Source organism: Oncorhynchus masou, chromosome 24 (genome assembly GCF_036934945.1).
Source record: "Oncorhynchus masou masou isolate Uvic2021 chromosome 24, UVic_Omas_1.1, whole genome shotgun sequence".
NCBI classification, from domain to species: Eukaryota; Metazoa; Chordata; class Actinopteri; order Salmoniformes; family Salmonidae; genus Oncorhynchus; species Oncorhynchus masou.
The window spans coordinates 29,423,630-29,445,066 of NC_088235.1; the positions used below are offsets into that span (position 1 = coordinate 29,423,630).

Below are 21,437 nucleotides of genomic sequence, written 5' to 3' on the forward strand. Positions count from 1 at the left end.
CAGAATTCTTACATAGGTATTCCTCTTCTCCAGGTGGAATAGGGCAGTGTGCAGTGTGATGGCGATTGCATCATCAGTGGACCTATTGGGGCGGTAAGCAAATTGGAGTGGGTCTAGGGTATCAGGTAGGGTGGAGGTGATATGATCCTTGACTAGTTTCTCAAAACACTTCATGATGACAGAAGTGAGTGCAATGGGGCGATAGTAATTTAGTTCAATTACCTTTGCTTTCTTGGGAACAGGAACAACGGTGGTCACCTTGAAGCATGTGGGGACAACACACTGGATAGGGATTGGTTGAATATGTCCCTAAACACACCTGCCAGCCTACAAATCGATCCCGCTCCAGAGTACAGGCCTTGTTGCAATGCTCATTCCTTCGACGATAAACGTGAATCCGACCATCACCCCTGGTGAGACAAAACCGCGACTCGTCAGTGAAGAGCACTTTTTGCCATTCCTGTCTGGTCCACCGACGGTGGGTTTGTGCTAGAGGTCGACCGATTAAATCAGAATGGCCAATTAATTAGGGCCGATTTCAAGTTTTCATAACAATCGGTAATTTATGTTGAAAAATTTTAATATATTTAAAACATTAAATATATTTTCTTGAATTACAATGATTTCATTTTCAGACAAAGTGGATGATACTACCTCCTATAAATATTACTGCTTATACAAATTCGTACTCCTAAAAATGTGCCTTCAGAAGTGAACAAGCAATTTCCCAGTTAGTGTCTTCCTCATTATTGTCCACCTCCCCACAGAAGCGGCAGTTGGCCCAAGTCATGTAGCAAAACATGTCAAGTAGTCTATACATCTCTACATGTATTTTTCTGAGCAAACAGGGAACAGGGGAATAGTATAGGTTTCTTGTAACATATTTAAATACATGTGTTTTAGTGGCCATCTAGTCAGAAGTTGGATCAATGATAACCTTGAAAGATCCTTATGTTTCTTTTATCTACAATTATATTGAATTATAAATTGAACATACCAGTGTTGGAGGAGAGTGACTGCTATTTCTTCTCTCATGATGTTAACATCTTTGACTGTATTTGAAAAGGATCAGGGGAGAATCAATGTACCTTTAGCACATCAAATATCTGAAGTTATCAATTTGTACAGTATATGCTGAAACCATAAATACATGTTATGGTAGATGTCGTATAACATGGTAATCTACAATGTTCTAAAATGTAACATATACAGTCAATTATATGCAATATGTAGAAAACTGCTACCTAACCTGTTCACTGCTAGAGTAAAAGCACAACAAACATATGTTTTTATTATAAACATAGAGCAACAGGTAGAAGTGTATTCCAAGACCAAAAGTAAATCAGAATCAAAGTGGTTAGGTGGTTATTGAATCAGCATTTACAAACAGCAAGGGACTTTGCAGTTATGATGCCTGCAGCTCAACTCATTCAACCAATTAGGCAACTGTACACAGCAAAGTCTTGGTGATTGTCCACTGAATCATTACGGAGAAGACTACTTCAAGATTGACACAAGGTAGGTATTGGGGCGACAGGGTAGCCTAGTGGTTAGAGCTTTGGACTAGTAACTGAAAGGTTGAATCCCCGAGCTGACAAGGTACAAATCTGTCGTTCTGCCGTTCAGTTAACCCACTGTTCCTAGGCAATCATTGAAAATAAGAATTTGTTCTTAACTGACTTGCCTAGTAAAATAAAGGTTAAAAAAAATAATAATAATTAAGGAGCTGGTCATTTTCTGGGCCTGTAGGCTAGAATTAGAATCCTGAACATAATGTGAGCTGCAATAGGGAGGCCATCCAGGGTGAAAATCAGTGGAGAGGAATCTGAGAATGCAGGGATTCCAGCAGGGTGTGAGTTGAAGTAGTCAAATCTGGAGCTGACATGGCTCTGACTGAGCATCTTGGGGAAATCGCTAGATGGTGTGGAAGAAGAAGCAGAACGTTCATGTTTGGGCTAAAATGTAAATGACGTGATCACCTTGGATTATCTAACATCTGAGAATGGGCAGGCATTCCCTCATATGAAGAGCATCTACATCTTGCTGATTATGTGCTGTCATCCAGGTGGAAATGTCACCTGAATATCTGATGTAGGAAAAGACATAAGTTGAGTGTCCTGTGGATGTATATTTACTGTACATCTGTGTATATATATATCTTGGTATATATATATATTTTTTTCATTATAATTATCATCATTATTGTGTTTTGTGGTTGAGGGGTGGGGGAGGTTGATGGGGATGGTGGAAGTGCTAGGGGTGTCCTATTGAGGGCAAAGGGGAGGGATTCTTCTTGGAGGCACATTCAGTCATAGTTTTGTTTATTATATTATTATAATTTTCCCCCCTTCTTTTTTCTGTTATTATAACAGTTTACTGTGATTTTGGATATACACTCATGTTGACTTATATTTGAACTTTATTGTTTTGCTCAAAGTACAAATGTTAGATTTTTTATTATTATTACTACTACTGTACCTACATTCTTAAAAACGAAAACAGAAAAAGTGTTAAATGTAGGAAAAGCCTTTAGAGGGAATAGCACGATGGGATGGGGGATTGAGGAATGGGTAGAGAGAACAGAAGAGGACTCTGAAAACTATTATTGCTGAAATAACCACTTCTTTTTGTGACTAGAGTCTAATACTTCCAGTGGCACACATCAGGGGGCATGATAGGTCACCAAATGATTCTGAAGTGTGCCAGGCCTTGCAGTCCCAAGATGGAGGGAGGGGTGATTTCGGCAGACAAGAAAATGGCCTTGCCAAAATCCTCCCGCCCTTCTAATTTCCTTAATTTTGTGGCTAAAGTCAAATAGTTCCTGTGGCACACACTACTGGTCAACATGAGCTACCAAAAGGATTCTGAAGTGTGCCAGGCCTTGCAGTCCCAAGATGGAGGGAGGGGTGATTTCAGCCAGCAAGAAAATAGCCTTGCCAAAATCCCCCCTACTAATTTCCTTAATTTTGTGGCTAGAGTCAAATACCTTCTGTGGCACACATCAAAGTAAAATACTTTCTATAGAAAAACTTTACGTAGACAACTGAAATTAATAGTTGTTGTATGTGTGTTATATTAAACAGAGGAAGGAGTAAAATGTAGGCAAGCAATAAACATTTCAGAACAACTACTAGTCGAATAAGACATGTGAGAGATAATGAGTTTTAGCAAAGATATGTATTTAGACTAATACACTTGAAACAAATAGCCAAACCGAAAGCTGCAGACATTACCGGTGCCTCGCCCGCGATAAAACCGAGATAAATAATTAAATGAAACGCAGCCTAACGTGTTCAGAAATCTCAACGAGCAACAAGTTGCAGCAATGGAGAATTGAGTGCGTGCACGTTCACGCGAAAGGGTGGGTGTCTGGTAGTGGGAGTTTATCAGCACAACCCGGCCATCGACAAGTGCCAATATACCCTCCAAACACCTGCTTTTCCGGCATTATCACCTCATAAATACATAACCATACTTAGCGGACTGATGCGATGTCATGCCACATCGTATTTGGAGCTGCTGTCGAAGTAATTTTACAACATTTATGAATCTATTAATCTTGTTATATACAGAAGTAATGGTACATGATAGCGTGGCCGAGCGGTCTAAGGCGCTGGATTAAGGCTCCAGTCTCTTCGGGGGCGTGGGTTCGAATCCCACCGCTGTCAGGAACATTTTTCGGATCGCGGGCTCTACTTCGGCAGTCCAGTCCAGTGAGTTGGAAATCACTACAAGGGCATAAATTCTTATGGATTATATTAAACATTTGAACACAATCTCATGTTAAACGCCTTTGCGACATCTGTAGGCTAAAACGTAAACCTTTTATCGCTTTGCATTGTGGGAATCCAAATAGCAGCTCCTCCCCACGTGTCTCTGTGGAGCCAAGCAACGACATGGCAGCGCTCAGATAGCCACCGTTACTCACTTCTTTAAAGCTCGTTCAACTGAAGTATTTCAACATAGCAAACCCATTAACATACGTCAATGAAATAAACTGAGGATAACGGTGAAGTGTGCAGGTGAGATCTAGCCCTTAACTTTTATTGAAATACAGGGAAAATTCACAAAATCGAGGCCTGGCAAATGACTTCCAATTATATTTGATAGCTTGCAAGCTAGAGTTTCGAGCAAACGTTAGCCAACAACCGGGTAAATTGCTAGCCAGTACTTAAGTAAACAGCCATATCTACATATTTAGCTGGTTAACCATATCATGAGATATAGCTAGTTAGCCATAATTACGTAACGTTATAGATTTTTTACGTGTTACTCGTTATTTTACGGATTATTTTTGTTTTTAGCGTTGGTTTGGCTCAAACGGTTTGATCGAATAAGTAGCTCACCAACACAGCCGCTATGCTACTTGTCATGTTGTCAATGTAAATTAGCTAACTAATGTACGGGAGCTAGTTAATTTAGTGACCTTAAACTTACAATGAACTGCGAGGACTACTCACGATAAAAATGTATTACTTGGTGGTGGGCTGTTAGATGAATGGTTAGATTTCTTCAAGACGATCGATCTGAAGGAGATGCTGTTTTTTTAATATATATATTTTGTGCATATGTATTTCTTATAAACATCCGTTTGTTGGCAATGTAAATTCTTACATTTTTTCAAAATACTTACTTTTATGTTCGCTCGCTGGACAGGCAAACGCCGCAGAGTACGACCGAGCAACTCGTAATATCATGTACGTTACTATCACAAAGAGACAGATTTCACCGGATGTATAATTGTGAAGCATCCGCTTGGCGTTTCCATTCGCTACCAAATATGGGAGAAGATGGAACAAAATGGATTTTGGTTAACACTGCTAATTTTCTCACCGATGAAACATTTGATCTATACCGTTTTCTGTTCCCAAAACTATAATATGTTACGAACAGAGTGGACCTTTGCCAAATTTTTTAAAAATTGTTTAGGAGTACCAAGGCGAATTGAGTTGTTGCACACGCTCACTTCAGAGTAGGCGTTCCTTAACATAAATATGCTAATAGTGGTAGAACGCGCAAATAGGATCTTGCTAGCTCGTGCTTGGTTCTGCCCACCTTGCTTGGTCTGCCAACTATGACTCAAATGACACATTTGAAACAGCAGGCTGGGATCTCTTGGCTTCGGTATAACAAATCTTTGGTAGTAGCTCTGCTGATCACATCTGCCAATCACGTTATTTACATTTACATTTAAGTCATTTATTTATCCGTATTTAAGATAGTAGCTGGTCAGACGAACTGTTATCAGTGTGTCTTTTTCTTGTTGTAATCAAACTATTTAGTTATAGAAACGTTATATATATATTCACCTTTATTTAACCAGGTAAGCCAGTTGAGAGCAAGTTCTCATTTACAACTGCGACCTGGCCAAGATAAAGCAAAGCAGTGCGTCAGAAACAACAGCTAACATGGGATAAACAAACATACAGACAATAACAATTGAAAAATCTGTATACAGTGTGTGCAAATGAGGTAAGGCAATAAATAGGACAATAGTGGTGAAGTAATTACAATTTAGCAATTAACACTGGAGTGATAGATGTGCAGATTTATTTTAATTTTACCTTTATTTAACTACACAAGTCAGTTAAGAACAAACTCTTATTTTCAATGACGGTCTAGGAACAGGTAAGTCTTGTTCAAGGGCAGAACGACAGATTTGTACCATGTCAGCTTGGGGATTTGAACTTGCAACTTTTTGGTTACTAGTCCAACACTAACCACTAGGCTACGCTTCCGCCCCATGAGGATGTGCTAGTAGAAATACTGGTGTGCAAAAGAGCAGAAAAACTCATATGGGGATGGGGTAGGTATTTGGTTGGATGGGCTATTTACAGATGGGCTGTGTACAGCTGCAGTGATCGGTAAGCTGCTCAGATAGCTGATGCTTAAAGTTAGTGAGGGAGATATGTCTCCAACTTCAGCGTTTTTTGCAATTCGTTCCAGTCATTGGCAGCAGAGAACTGGAAGGAAAGGTGGCCAAAGCAGGTGTTGGCTTTGGGGATAACCAGTGAAATATACCTGCTGGAGCTCCTGCTATGGGTGGGTGTTGCTATGGTGACCAGTGAGCTGAGACAAGGCGGGGCTTTACCTAGAAAAGACTTAAAGATGACCTGTAGCCAGTGGGTTTGGCGATGAATATGAAGCGAGGGCCAGCCAACGAGAGCATACAGGTCGCAGTGTTGGGTAATATATGGGGCTTTGGTGACAAAACGGCTGGCACTGTGATAGACGGCATCCAATTTGTTGAGTAGAGTGTGGAGGCTATTTTGTAAATGACATCGCCGAAGTCAAGGATCGGTAGGATGGTCAGTTTTACGAAGGTATGTTTGCAGGCATGAGTGAAGGAGGCTTTGTTGCGAAATAGGAAGTCGATTCTAGATTTAATTTTGGATTGGAGATGCTTAATGTGAGTCTGGAAGGAGAGTTTACAGTCTAGCCAGACAGCTAGGTATTTGTAGTTGTCGATGAAGACTGCTTCACAGTATTGTCTCTTGTCGATGGCGGTTATGATATTGATACTGTCAATGTAAGCTGTAAAATTACTCCCAATTTAGAACACAGCGACCGTAGTAATTTAGCTAGCTTGCTACTTAACTAGCTAGTTCCAACAAGTATATCTGTTGCTTGCAAGCAGGAGCAGATGGCTGTATCACTAGCTAATGTCATTCTGGGGCAAGGAGCGTTTTAGCTATTAGTGTATTCCAAGTAATAATTTAAGACTACAAAAATCTAATGGACAAGTAGTGTAAATCTCATAGTCATCAAGGCAGGACCCAATCATTTAATTCAGACTAACAAATAAGAAATGCCACATTATCCCTGTCAATAGTTGGAGTAGGATGATTGCGGAGCACCCTGCCTCAGACTGTCAGGAGGTTCAATTTCTAGCTCACAATTTACATTTCTTTTCTTCTTCTTTTTTTATTCATTCTTGTCTCGCACTTTTGTCTCACATGATCTATTCAGCTCCCCTATGTCCTGCTCCCAGAGATCAACCAAGTGCTCTTCACCAAGTTTGGGCTGGTTCACTTGCATGTGAGAACCATCCTACTGCAGTTTGAACTAGCCTTTCCGTCACTATATAGACATTGAGACCATATATGCATTTGCCTGTTTGTGGGTTTAGTTTTAGACAGTCTAATGCATTTTAGAGTTGAAACACTCCAACTACAGATACACATGCTTGTTTGAGCATCTCAAAGACTAAATGTATTATTGAATCAGTTTAGCTGGTGACAGATTATTTTACTATTGTAACATGCAGTGGGGATAATTCTATTGTTCCTGTCAGGAGCCCAGGCTTTTGAAATAGATCCGGGGTGTAAAACTCATTCCATGGAGAGCCTAGTATCTGTGTGTTTTTGTTTTCAATTAAGACCTAGACAACCAGGTGAGAGGAGTTCTTTACTATTTAGTGACCGTAATTCATCATGGGAGGAGCGAAAACCCAAAGACACTCAGCCCTCCATGAAATGAGTTTGACATGTGCCATAGATGAGAGTTCTCGTCTCTGGACCACACAAGGCTTAGATTGCATTCTGCTAAGGCACTTGTAGCTCTCTACATCGGTCAGTTACATTGGTGACCAGGGGATGTCCTTTCGATACGGCTATGGGGCCTGGGCACGTGCATGCTCCTGGAGAGAAAGGGTAATACTGCATGAGTTGATGACAGTTTGATGGTCTCCATCAGAAGTCCAGGCTTTTGGCATAGATTGTAAAGTGCTCATTTCTGGATTGCATTATTTTAAGATTGTGCCCCCCACGGCACATGATATACATGTACAAACATGAACACCTGCTCTCTCCATGACATAGACTGACCAGGTGAATCCAGTTGAAAGCTTATTGATGTCACTTGTTAAATACACTTCAATCAGTGTAGATGAAGGAGAGGGGACAGTTTAAAGAAGGAGTTTAAAGCCTTGAGACATGGATTGTGTATGTGTGCCATTCAGAGGGTGAATGGGCAAAACAAAAGATTTAAGTGCCTTTGAATGGGATATTGTACTAGGTGACAAGCAACACTGCTGGGTTATCATGCTCAACAGTTTCCTGTGTATATCAAGAATATTCCACCACCTAAAGGACATCCAGCCAACTTGACAAAACTGTGGGAAGCAATGGTGTCAACATGGGCCAGCTTTCGTCACCTTGTAGAGTCCATGCCCCGACAAATTGAGGCTGTTCTGAGGGCAAGGGGTACAACTCAATATTAGGTTCACTATATTTAGATATTTCAAATACTGCCTGAGACATCTTTGCAATTTGTCTCCGTACTCAATAAATGGTGAAACACTTTCTGATGGTGTTATTTGTTTGAATTCATATGAAACGTACATTATGGAAAACCTGTCTCGTGCTGTCATGATTAGTAGAATAATGAATGGATTGGCAAGACTTTGGCACTGACAACTTTTAGGTTAGTAGGAAAGTTAATCATTTAAACAATTAAATATACTCACATTTAGTATTTCACGTTCATTTCCCAACTGTTTTTTCTATAATCCTACAGGCTCTATATTATTCTCCGTATCTTATATTCTAATGCATCCATCATTATGCATGTCCACCATGGTATTGGAGAACACTCATCTTATTACAGAGCACTTTGTACAACTGTTTTTAGAGAAGATTATATTGCAAGGTATGCTATGTGTGTAGGCTATGCCATCTGTATTGGCTAATATGCACATGATACACACCCCTTTCCATCTACATGCATTGATTTGGGTTTCTATGCAAAGTACAATGTCTTCAGAAAGTAATCAGGCCCCTTGACTTTTTCCACATTTTGTTACGTTTACAGCCTTATTCTAAAATGGATTAAGTAAATACAAATCCTCAGCAATCTACACACAATACCCCATAATCACAAAGCCAAAAGATGTTTGTTTATTTTTTGCAAATGTATTAAAAATTAACATACCTTATTTACATAAGTATTCAGATCCTTTGCTATGAAAATTGAGCTCAGGTGGATCCTGTTTCCATTGATCATCATTGATGTTTCTATAACTTGATTGGAGTCCATGTGTGATAAATTCAATTGATTGGACATGCTTTGGAAAGGACCACACCTGTCTATATAAGGTCCCACACTTGCCAGTTCAGGTTCAGAGTAAAAACAAGCCATGAGGTCAAATTATTTGTCCGTAGAGAAGCGAGACATGATTGTGTCGGCACAGATCTGGGGAAGGGTAGCAAAACATTTTTGCAGCATTGAAGGTGCCCAAGAACACATTGGCCTCCATCATTCTTAAATGGAAGAAGATTGGAACCACCAAGACTCTTCCTTAGAGCTGGCTGTTAGGCCAAACTGAGCAATCAGGGGAGATGGGCCTTGGTCAGGGAGGTGACCAAGAACCTGATGGTCACTCTGACAGAGCTCCAGTGTTCCTCTGGAGATAGGAGAACCCTCTAGGAGGACAACCATCTCTGCAGCACTCTACCAATCAGGCCTTTATGGCAGAGTGGCCAGACTGAAGCCACTCCTCAGTAAAAGGCACATGACAGCTCGCATGGAGTTTGCCAAAAGGCACCTAAAGATTCTCTGGCCTGATGAAACCAAGATTGAACTCTTTGGCCTGAATGCCAAGCGTCACGTCTGGAGGAAACCTGGCACCATCCCTACAGTGAAGCATGTTGTTGGTGGCAGCATCATCTGCGGAGATGTTTTTCAGTGGCAGGGACTTGGAGACAAGTCAGGATTGAGACAAAGAAGACCCGAGCAAAGTACAGAGAGATCCTTGATGAAAACATGCCCCAGAGCGCTCAGGACCGCAGACTGGGGTGAAGGTTCACGTTTCAACAAGACAACGACCCTAAGCATACAGCCAAGACAATGCAGGAGTGGCTTCAGGACCAGTCCATGCATGTCCTTGAGTGGGCCAGCCAGAGCCTGGACTTAAACCTGATCTAACATCTCTGCAGAGACCTGAAAATAGCTGTGCAGCAATGCTCCCCATTCAACCTGACAGTGCTTGAGAGGATCTGCAATACCCAAGAGGACTCTGATGCTGTAATCGCTGCCAAAGGTGCTTCAACAAAGTACTGAGTAAAGGCTCTGAATACTTATGTAAATGTGATATTTCTGTTTTTTATTTTAAATAAATTTGGTAGAATTCCTAAAATCCTGTTTTTGCTATGTCATTACGTGTGTGTGTGTGGATTGATGAGGGGGGCGAAAACAATTCAATACATTTTAGATTGAGGCTGTAACGTAACAAAATGTGGAAATGTCAAGGGGTCTGAATACTTTCAGAAGGCACTGTATATGATTGAATGTTTCTTCAAGTCTGCCGGTACAGTGCATTCAGAAAGTATTCAGACCCCTTTTTCCAAATTCTGTTCTAAATGGATTAAATTTAGTTTTTTTCTTCGCCAATCTACACACAAAACCCTATAATGAGATCAGTTTTTTTTTTTTTTTTAAGTATTCAAAAGCCTGATTTGGTTGCGTGGTGCTAAGGTTTCTAGAAGGTTCTCCAATGTCCACAGAGGAACTCAGGAGCTCTTGTCAGTGACCTTCGGGTTCTTGGTCACCAGCCTGACCAAGACCCTTCTCCCCCGATTGCTCTAGGAGTCTTGGTGGTTCCAGACTTCTTCCATATAAGAATAATGGAGGCCACTGTGTTCTTCTGGGCCTTCAATGCTGCAGACATTGTTTTGGTAACCTTCCCCAGATCTTTGTCTCAACACAACCATGATTCAAAAATGTCATTTATTGACAGAGATGGCTAATGAAACACATTGACCTTTACAGTAGCCAGCTAGGCTAGTCAAACTGACTTTTTGCTAGCTTTCAATAAATTGGCTAAGTGGTCAAGACAATTCGTATTGCATGCTGCGTATTTCAAGTGCACTCAAACAGATATTTATCTTATTTCAGTCTGGGAGCTAGCGATATCTGTTCCTCTTCATCAGACAGCAGCTTGTGTTTTCAGAAGAAACTGTTTACGTTTTAGATTGAAGCAGGCCATTGGCTGCCTTCATCCCGGGGTGTATGTTCAGGATTTCTGATTGGTTCCAAGTTTAGCTGTTCGGCAAATTTGCTACAGCTGACAGTGTTGAAATATACTTAATTTGCAAGAATTTAAGGTGCAAACAAATTGTATAGTCATCATAAGAATGTTTTACTGTCATATACCAAAAAATGTGCTCCTCCCTTGAGTTTTGAATGATGTATTGACTGCTAGCTAGATAGCCAGTGTCACTGTTTCTGGCTCACGCAACGTTAGCTATTAACAATTCCTTTAACGTTAAATTTACCTACTGTCCTATTACGTCACCATATTTTGGCAGCATCACTCGGGTCACACACTCACATCAGACAATGGTCACAAGCATAGTTATAAAAATAAGCTGTGTGTGCGGTACGTAGGCTGATGTGATTGGTCAAAAGACCAAATAGTGAATATTTGCTCAGAATTGGGCAACCTGGCTCAACACAGCCATAGTAATGAGTAGTGACACTGTATTTACGTAGCTACTTATCTACCCCTGTTAGTTTGTCGGTCACTAAGCATCACTGTTATTCTAGGTTGACTCTCCGGAGGTCTCCTGCTGCTCTTCTATGACATCTCCCCCTCCCCTCACCATGGCCAGCGGGGAGGACGATGACCCCGTCATACAAGAGGTGAGTGACTAGTTTCCCCAGCACTCCTGTTTACCAGTCTATTTCTTCCCAAACCTAGTTTTTATCATCTTGGCGAGAAAGATGAGTGATGGAAATAATATGAACCCAAGATTCCTCTCTTTCTGTTTCTTTTAGATTGATGTATACCTGGCCAAAAGCCTTGCGGACAAGCTCTATCTGTTCCAGGTAGGTTCTGCATCTACTCTGCAACAAGCTGTATGAATTTGATATGTTCCTGGTTAAGCTCTTGTACAGCTATCTTATCTTAATTTCTCTTGTTTTTTTTTCTCCTTCATAGTATCCAGTACGCCCTTCCTCTATGACCTATGATGATATCACTCATCTGTCTGCCAAGATCAAGCCCAAGCAGCAGAAGGTGTGACTGGGCTCCCTTGTTTAAGAGATTTTCATCTCATATGGATATCCATCTCATTTGGACACACCTACTCATTCCAGTTGTTTTTCTTAATTTTTTACTATTTTCTACATTGTAGAAAACATCAACATTATGAAATAACACATGGAGTCATGTAGTTACCAAAAAAGTGTTAAACAAATCTAATTGTATTTTCTATATGAGATTCTTCAAAGTAGCCACCCTTCTTCATGAGGTAGTCATTTCAATTAGCAGGTGTGCCTTGTTAAAAGTTCATTTCCAATGCGTTTGAGCTAATCAGTTGTTGGTTAAAGAGCCAAGTCCATATTATGGCAAGAACAGCTCAAATTATTATAATTTTTTATCCTTTTTATTTAACTAGGCAAGTCAGTTAAGAAATTCTTATTTACAATGACAGCCTACTGTGGGGAACAGTGGGCCTTGTTCAGGGCCAGAATGACAGAATTTTACCTTGTCAGCTCGGGGATTCGATCCAGCAACCTTTTGGTTACTCCCAACGATCTAACCACTAGACTAACTGCCGCCCCAAATAAGCAAAGAGGAATGACAGTTCATCATTACTTTAAGACATGAAGGTCAGTCAATGCGGAAAATTGAAGAACTTTGAAAGTTCCTTGAAGTTCAATCTCAAAAACCATCAAGTGCTATGATGAAACTGGCTCTCATGAGGACCGCCACAGGAAAGGAAGACCCAGATTTACCTCTGCTGCAAAGGATATGTTCATTAGAGTTGCCAGCCTCAGAAATTGCAGCCCAAATAAATGCTTCAGAGGTCAAGTAACAGACACCTCTCAACATGAACTGTTCATAGACTGCGGGAACCAAGCCTTCATGGTCGAATTGCTGCAAAGAAACAACTAAAGGACACCGATAAGAAGACTTTCTTGGGCCAAGAAACATGAGCAATGGACATTCGACTGGTCGAAATCTGTCCTTTGGTCTGATGAGTCCAAATGTGAGATTTTTGGTTCCAACCACCGTGTCTTTGTGAGAAGCAGAGTAGGTGAACGTATGATTTCCGCATGTGTGGTTCCCACCAGGAAGCATGGTGGAGTTGGTGTAATGGTGCTTTGCTGGTGACACTGTCAGTGATTTATTTAGTATTCAATGCACACTTAACCAGCATGGCTACCACAGCATTCTTCAGCGATATGCCATCCCATCTGGTTTCCGCTTAGTGGAACTATAATTTGTTTTTCAACAGGACAATGACCCAACACACCTCCAGGCTGTGTAATGCTATTTGACCAAGAATGAGAGTGATGGAGTGCTGCATCAGATGACATGGCCTCCACAATCACCTGACCTCAACCCAATTGAAATGGTTTGGGATGTGTTCGACCCCAGAGTGAAGGAAAAGCAGCCAACAATTGCTCAGCATATGTGGGAACTCCTTCAAGGCTGTTGGAAAAGCATTCCAGGTGAAGCTGGTTGAGAGAATGCCAAGAGTGTGCAAAGCTGTCATCAAGACAAAGAGTGGCTACTTTGAAGAATCTAAAATCAAAAATGTATTTTTATTTATTTTACTAGGCAAGTCAGTTAAGAACAAATTCTTATTTTCAATGACGGCCTAGGAACAGTGGGTTAACTGCCTGTTCAGGGGCAGAACGACAGATTTGTACCTTGTCAGCTCGGGGATTTGAACTTGCAACCTTTTGGTTACTAGTCCAACGCTGTAACCACTAGGCTACCCTGCCGCCCCATTTTGATTTGTTTAACACTTTTTTGGTTACTATTTGATGCCATGTGTTGTTTCATAGTTTTTGATGTCTTCACTATTATTGTACAATGTAGAAAATAGTTTAAAAAAAACAAAAAAACAACCTTGAATTAGTAGGTGTGTCCAAACTTTTGACTGGTACTGTATGAAGGACAAACCATATTATCCATATTCCCTAGCCTGTCCTATTATTAAACAATATCCTCAGTTTATCATTTGAGTCTTTGTGTAGGTGGAGTTGGAGATAGCCATCAACACTCTGAGTCCTAACTACTGTCGAAGTAAAGGCGAGCAGATCGCCCTCAATGTGGATGGAACCACCTCAGAGGACTCCAACACCTACTCTGTGTGAGTGCACTACATACAGTGGTTGCTCCACTGAAAGTTTTGCGATTATGCTGTGGTACTTAAGGGTAATTTTTGGTTTAGTACGGTACCCTGCGTCACCACTTCATTGCTCCAGACCAGCACAAGGGGGAGTTAGAGCACTGTATTATGCTTTTGGGTCCTACTGTGTCTCTAACTGACAATGAATGGGCGACATAAACCTAAATAGTAACTGATAATTGTGCACAACTTCAGTATTACTTACTAAAACTGTTGTTACACTAAGGTTTTTATTTTATTTTGTTAGGATTATTTTGCTCTTACTGTGGTACTGTAGACCACTCCCGACCGGTCACGTTATACAGCACCTGAGTGGTGCAACGGTCTAAGACACTGCATAACAGTGCAAGCTGTGTTGCTACAGATACTGGTTAAATACCCGTTCCGGCCTCGACTGGGAGACCCATGAGATGACTGTAGGTTTTTGGTTTCTCTCCCTTTAAAAACATAAATTAATCATTCTAAATAACAAACTGGCTTTATTTACAAATTAGTAACAATGTCTCACCCCATGTTCAAGATTGGCCTTTTTCTCCCTCATTTTACATTATTTGGAGAAAAAATCATCTCCAAAATGTGTTGTTGTTTTTTAAACAAAGCGATTCATTATTATTAATTTCTAATTATATAAAAGCCCCTTGGATATTCTCACAGATATATTAGTGACCCTGTTATTAGCAGGACAATATATATTGGTCATGGCTCCTGAGTGGCGCACAATGGGATTGCCTTGCAGTTCTCCAGCTGTATTTATGGAAAGTGCGCGAGGTTCAAGGGATGAGGGCAGGGGGCACAGGATGAGCCGCAGAGCCGGGCACAGAAGACAGACTTAGCCCATGGGGAATGGAGGAGGAGAGCTGGACCCCCACCCCGCCACACTGGGTAGCACAGAGCAACACTATAAGGGGCGTTGCACTAATAATGGTGCTGACTAAAGAAACGTTCCTGCTGTTCTAGCAGGTAGCTGGACAATAGACTGCCCTGGTTGTTTTTCTAAGTTAGGTTTTATGTAGTAGTAGTAGTAGTAGTAGTAGTAGTAGTAGTAGTAGTAGTAGTAGTAGTAGTAGTAGTAGTAGTAGTAGTAGTAGTAGTAGCAGTAGTAGTAGTAGTAGTAGTAGTAGTAGTAGTAGCAGTAGTAGTAGTAGTAGTAGTAGCAGTAGTAGTAGTAGTAGTAGTAGTAGTAGTAGCAGTAGTAGTAGTAGTAGTAGTAGTAGCAGTAGTAGTAGTAGTAGTAGTAGCAGTAGTAGTAGTAGTAGTAGTAGTAGTAGTAGTAGTAGTAGTAGTAGTAGTAGTAGTAGTAGTAGTAGTAGTAGTAGTAGTAGTAGTAGTAATAGTAGTAGTAGTAGTAGTAATAGTAGTAGTAATAGTAGTAGTAGTAGTAGTAGTAGTAGTAGTAATAGTAGTAGTAGTAGTAGTAGTAGTAGTAATAATAGTAGTAGTAGTAGTAAGTAGTAGTAGTAGTAGTAGTAATAAGTAGTAGTAGTAGTAGTAGTAGTAGCAGCAGTAGTAGTAGTAGTAGTAGTAGTAGTAGTAGTAGTAGTAGTAGTAGTAGTAGTAGTAGTAGTAGTAGTAATAATAAGTAGTAGTAATAATAATAAGTAGTAGTAGTAGTAGTAGTAGTAGTAGTAGTAGTAATAGTAGTAGTAGTAGTAGTAGTAGTAGTAGTAATAATAATAGTAGTAGTAGTAGTATGCAGTGCAGTAGTAATAGTAGTATAATAATAGTAGTAATGTAGTGTAGCCGGTGGTGTAGCGTAATAATGGTAATAATGGTGGTAATAATAATGGTGGTAATAGTAGTGGTGGTGGTAATAATAATAATGGTAATAGTAGCAGGTAATAATAGTAGTAATGGTAAGTAGTAGTGGTAGTAGTGGTAGTAATAATGGTAGTGGTAGTAGTGGTGGTGGTAGTAGTGGTAATGGTGGTGGTGGTAGTAGTAGTAAGTAGTAGTAGTAGTAGTAGTAGTAGTAGTAGTAGTAGTAGTAGTAGTAGTAGTAGTAGTAGTAGGTAGTAGTAGTAGTAGTAGTAGTAGTAGTAGTAGTAGTAGTAGTAGTAGTAGTAGTAGTAGTAGTAGTAGTAGTAGTAGTAGTAGTAGTAGTAGTAGTAGTAGTGGTAGTAGTAGTAGTAGTAGTAGTAGTAGTGGTAGTAGTAGTAGTGGTAGTAGTAGTAGTAGTATAGTATAGTAGTAGCAGTAGTATAATAGTATTAGTAATAGTAGTACCAGTAGTAGTAGTAGTAGTAGTAGTAGTAGTAGTAGTAGTAGTAGTAGTAGTAGTGGTGTAGTAGTAGTAGTAGTAGTAGTAGTAGTAGTAGTAGCAGTAGTAGCAGTATAGTAGTAGTAGTAGTAGTAGTTGTAATGTAGTAGCGGAGTAGTATAGTAGTAGTAGTAGAAGTAGTAGTAGTGTAGTAGTAGTAGCAGTAGTATATTAGTAGAGTGGTAGTAGTGTAGTAGTAGTAGTAGTAGTAGTAGTAGTAGTAGTAGTAGTAGTAGTAGTAGTAGTAGTAGTAGTAGTAGTAGTAGTAGTAGTAGTAGTAGTAGTAGTAGTAGTAGTAGTAGTAGTAGTAGTAGTAGTAGTAGTAGTAGTAGTAGTAGTAGTAGTAGTAGTAGAAGAAGAAGAAGATTGGGAGTCCCATAGGTTTGTCCTTTATTCAGATTACTATCGCTCACTTGTTTGTTTTTTTTAACAAAGCAACCTCCAAAATATTTGGATCAAAATAAGCAAGTCCCAACATTCCTACGGATAGTCTTTAATAAATGCATGTTCTGGTTATCCTGACCTGGACACCATGTACAGTATTATAATAGCCCGTTATGGGCTATTAGCTGGACAATATACCTTTACCAACACATCTCTGTATTTTGATGCTTTGTGGATGGGGCCTCTCCTGCTACAGATACCCGTGCCGACAGCCACCGGCAGACCCATGAGGCAGCTTTTGGTTTTAATTTAGAATCCTCCAATCCTCTATATGTAATTATTGGTGTAGAGTCGCGTTGAAGTTAGAAGCAAAAGCCTACAACTATTTTATCACAGTTTCGCGCTGCTCTGAGACAAGCATGGGGACGGGTCTTGATAAATCAATGAGATTTTTTATTTTGACTGAATCTCCGTTTGGGTGTTGGTTAGACTAAAATGATGGTGTATAAATGTTAGTGTAACCTTTATTTAACTAGGCAAGTCGGTTAAGAACAAATTATTATTTACAAGGACAGCCTACTCCCTCCTCAACGTCAGGGAATTGAACCACGATCTCCCGCATGCCCACATGACACGGGGATCATTTAGCTCAATAGCCCAGCACTGTAGCCTACTCCCGACCATCACGATGTACATCACCATATTTTACGTTCCCATAATAACAGAAACCCAGAGGGTTTTTCATTTTTCTTGGAGTAAAAACACCATAATATTAATCAAATGAATTAAGCAAAATTTCTTAAAATCAATCCCATATACTTTGTATATAAATGTAAATCTCCCGCAGGCCAGATTGAATTGGCTCATATGCTGCCCACCCATGACTTTGTACACTTTGTGTTGGTTCATTTCTTAGTACTCTGTGTTAGTTTCATTTGTGTATGTCATCTGTCATATGCTGTGTCTGTGACATGCTGGTCATTCATCAATCTCCTTGCAGGAAGATGATGGACAAGCAGACGTTCACATCCATCCAGTCCACGACCAACACCTCCAGATACGCTGCTGCCATCTTCAGGAAAGGTAGCTGTGTTTCTGTACATTCATATCCATAAGCACTGACATTGCTCTCCTGCGTGTGTTCATGTTAGTCTTGATATCTAAATGTTTGTCTCTGACTCGGTGTGATGTCACTGATGGGTGTTGATGATGTCATCAGGTGAGCTCCACATCACGCCGCTGCAGGGCATCCTCCAGATGCGACCCAGCTTCTCCTATCTGGACAAGGCTGACTGCAAACACAGAGAGCGGGAGGCCGCTAACGAGGGGGGAGACTCCTCTCAGGATGAGGCAGATGAAGATGTCAAGGCTGTCACTGTAAGGAAACACGCACAATAACAATCACAATTCACACAAAATGGCCCTCTTAAATCAATTGTTGGGCTCTGTTTTCTTTGTCAGTATTGGGAAGGTCAAATTAAACCTGTATCTTTCCTCTAGGTGAGGTTTTCCCGTCCTGAGTCGGAGCAGGCTCGTCAGAGGCGTATCCAGTCATATGACTTCCTTCAGAAAAAACAGGCAGAGGAATCCTGGGTCCACCTGCACTACCACGGCCTCAATGTAAGGGGGCGCTCTCACACACTGTTTTATGTGACCTCTGTTCATCTAAGTCACAGCCAATCTCAACTTAACACCTACTTTGTGTGTGTGTGTGTGTGTGTGTGTGTGTGTGTGTGTGTGTGTGTGTGTGTGTGTGTGTGTGTGTTTAGGACGGGCGTTCGGACCACGAGAGGCTATACCTGTACTGCCAGGCTATGGGAGGTTCCGAAAACACAGAACTGGTGAAAACTCCAAAGTGAGTACTAACACGTAGTGTCCCTATTTGAAAGTGAGTACTAACACGTAGTGTCCCTATTTGAAAGTTGCTTTTGTGTGTCATTCCTTCTTTCTCTTCCCTCCCGCTCCCTTTATTCATCCCTCTCTCTTTTCTCCTGATCCCTCTCTCTTTTCTCCTGATCCCTTCATTCGTCCCTCTCTCTTTTCTCCTGATCCCTCTCTCTTTTCTCCTGATCCCTTCATTCGTCCCTCTCTCTTTTCTCCTGATCCCTTCATTCGTCCCTCTCTCTTTTCTCCTGATCCCTTTATTCGTCCCTTTCTCTCTTTTCTCCCTCAGGGAGTACCTGGCAATGCTCATGCCTCCTGTCGCAGAGGAGAAGATGTAAGTCAGACTTGCATGGTGTGTAATGTATTAAGCCATGTTGTAAAATTTCAGGTATGAAACTGATGAGTCCTTGGTGTGTGTGTGTCAGTGTGAGGCCCGTAGGTCCCAGTAACATGCTGTCCATGGCCCAGCTCCGGACGCTGCCGCTCGGTGACCAGATCAAGACCCTGATGAAGAACGGTACACTAACCTTGTTACTTTTGCTCCAATAAATCTTCATTTTCCCCAAGGGAAATGTTTTCAAATCAAATGTATTTGTCACATGTGCCAAATGCAACCGGTGTAGACTTAACTGTGAATTTGTTGCTTACGAGCCCATGTCCTCCATCTTATTCTTTCCATAATTTCTCTCTTCCCCTCTAGTTAAGGTGATGCCGTTTGCCAACCTGATGGGTTTGCTGACCCCTGGGACAGACTCCACTGCAGTGCTGCGCTGCATCCAGCAGGTGGCGCTACTGGTGCAGGGAAACTGGGTGGTCAAAAGGTGAGACGAGCAGAGCAGGATTGTGGCGGACCAGGTTCACAGATCCAGATTAAATAGATCCAAAAAAGTTTCCTTCTGGATTAATTATTCAAGATCTAAATGTGTGATTTCATGAACAAAGATTATGCTTGGATACTTAAAAAAAAGAAAGAAAAAGATTAACTATTGTCCCAGAAATATTTCAGGTCATGTCCCTGACAGCAGTTGAACACTCTTTTGTTCCTTCAGTGACGTGCTGTATCCTAAGAACAGCTGTAGTCCCCACAGTGGTGTGCCTGCTGAGGTGCTGTGTCGAGGAAGAGACTTTGTGGTGAGTCACACTGTTTATTCCCTTACCATATCTCCGAGCAGATCTTCCTGCACAGGTCCACAGTACAATTGTGCATGTTCATTGACAAGAGGTTCAAATTTCAAGACTTCATGGTGAAATTATATATATATATACACATATACACGCATATATATATGTCTGTGTGTGTGTTTTATGTTCTTGTTTCTCTTAGATGTGGAGATTCACTCAGGATCGCTCGGTGATGAGGAAGGAGATTGCAGCCATCATCAAGGTAATCATCAACTGTTTTAAACAGTTCACTGCACCAGGGGGTGCTACTAAAGCCACCTGCCGTGTCTCACACCTGGCCAAAGATACCCAATTCAAATACCGCTATATTTAAAGTATATGGTGTAACACACTTCACAAGTGTTCCTATAAGTCAATCAATCAAATGTATTTATAAAGCCCTTCGTATATCAGCTGATATCTCAAAGTGCTGTACAGAAACCCAGCCTAAAATCCCAAACAGCAAGCAATGCATGTGTAGAAGCACAGTGGCTAGGAATAACTCCCTAGAAAGGCCAGAACCTAGGAAGAACCAGGCTATGAGGGGTGGCCAGTCCTCTTCTGGCTGTGCTGGGTGGAGATTATAACAGAACATGGCCAAGATGTTCAAATGTTCATAAATGACCAGCAGGGTCAGATAATAATAATCACAGTGGTTGTCGAGGGTGCAACAGGTCAGCACCTCAGGAGTAATTGTCAGTTGGCTTTTCATAGCCGATCATTGAGAGTATCTCTACCGCTCCTGCTGTCTCTAGAGAGTTGAAAACAGCAGGTCTGGGACAGGTAGCACGTCCGGTGAACAGGTCAGAGTTCCATAGACGCAGGCAGAACTGTTGAAACTGAAGCAGCAGCACGGCCAGGTGGACTGGGGACAGCAAGGAGTCCTCATGCTAGGTAGTCCTGAGGCATTGTCCTAGGGCTCAGGTCCTCAGAGAGAGAGAGAGAGAGAGAACGAATTGGAGAGCATACTTAAATTCACACAGGACACCGGATAAGACAGGAGAAATACTCCAGATATAACAGACTGACCCTAGCCCCCCAAGACATAAACTACTGCAGCATAAATACTGGAGGCTGAGACAGGAGGGGTCGGGAGACACTGTGGTCCCTTCCGATGAAACCCCCGGACAGGGCCAAACAGGCAGGATATAACTCCACCCGCTTTGCCAAAGTACAGACCCCACACCACTAGAGAGGTATTTTCAACCACCAACTGAGACAAGGCCGAGTATAGCCCACAAAGATCTCCGCCACGGCACAACCCAAGGGGGGGCGCCAACCCAGACAGGAAGATCCCGTCAGTGACTCAACCCACTCAAGTTTAAATTTGTTCCTCCCCTCACTAACAGTTACCCCCAGAGGGTGTTACTAAATGTCTGCCCCCCCCCAATAAGTTACCTACAGAGCAGTTGAAGCTGGTGGGAGGAGCTATAGGGGGATGGGCTCATTGTAATGGCTGGAATGGAAATATGGAACGGTATCAAACAAATGGAAACCACATGTTTGACTTTGTTCAATTTATTCCACTCCACCATTACAATGAGACTGTCCTCCTATAGCTCCTCCCACCAGCCTCCTCTGCTCCAAAGGTTGTTGCTAGCTTTTTG

The 21,437-nt window shown here is 41.3% G+C and overlaps 1 protein-coding gene, 1 long non-coding RNA gene and 1 other non-coding gene across 4 annotated transcripts in view; 2 read left to right on the plus strand and 1 right to left on the minus strand.

Annotated features, from left to right (window-relative positions):
• On the minus strand, positions 1-4,710 carry LOC135512018 (uncharacterized). The gene is made up of 4 exons (XR_010451357.1): positions 4,634-4,710; positions 998-1,052; positions 223-410; positions 1-82 (listed from the first exon to the last, which is right to left on the minus strand). It is a non-coding gene; the product is annotated as an uncharacterized LOC135512018 (long non-coding RNA).
• On the plus strand, positions 3,587-3,668 carry trnal-aag (transfer RNA leucine (anticodon AAG)). Its single transcript has one exon. It is a non-coding gene; the product is annotated as a tRNA-Leu (tRNA).
• LOC135512015 (DNA-directed RNA polymerase III subunit RPC5-like) overlaps positions 3,872-21,437 on the plus strand; it is a 24,601-nt gene continuing 7,035 nt past the window's right edge. The window contains exons 1-14 of one of the 2 annotated variants that reach the window (XM_064933600.1): positions 3,872-4,022; positions 11,545-11,640; positions 11,776-11,826; positions 11,939-12,016; positions 13,979-14,105; positions 17,786-17,868; positions 18,005-18,162; positions 18,286-18,405; positions 18,555-18,640; positions 18,959-19,003; positions 19,095-19,186; positions 19,370-19,490; positions 19,719-19,800; positions 19,994-20,053. In XM_064933600.1, the coding sequence (XP_064789672.1) occupies positions 17,790-17,868; positions 18,005-18,162; positions 18,286-18,405; positions 18,555-18,640; positions 18,959-19,003; positions 19,095-19,186; positions 19,370-19,490; positions 19,719-19,800; positions 19,994-20,053 (843 nt within the window). In that variant the 5' untranslated portion in view covers positions 3,872-4,022; positions 11,545-11,640; positions 11,776-11,826; ... (1 more) ...; positions 13,979-14,105; positions 17,786-17,789. The remainder of the gene's footprint in view (positions 4,023-11,544; positions 11,641-11,775; positions 11,827-11,938; positions 12,017-13,978; positions 14,106-17,785; positions 17,869-18,004; positions 18,163-18,285; positions 18,406-18,554; positions 18,641-18,958; positions 19,004-19,094; positions 19,187-19,369; positions 19,491-19,718; positions 19,801-19,993; positions 20,054-21,437) is intronic. The other variant, XM_064933599.1, reaches the window with a different exon arrangement.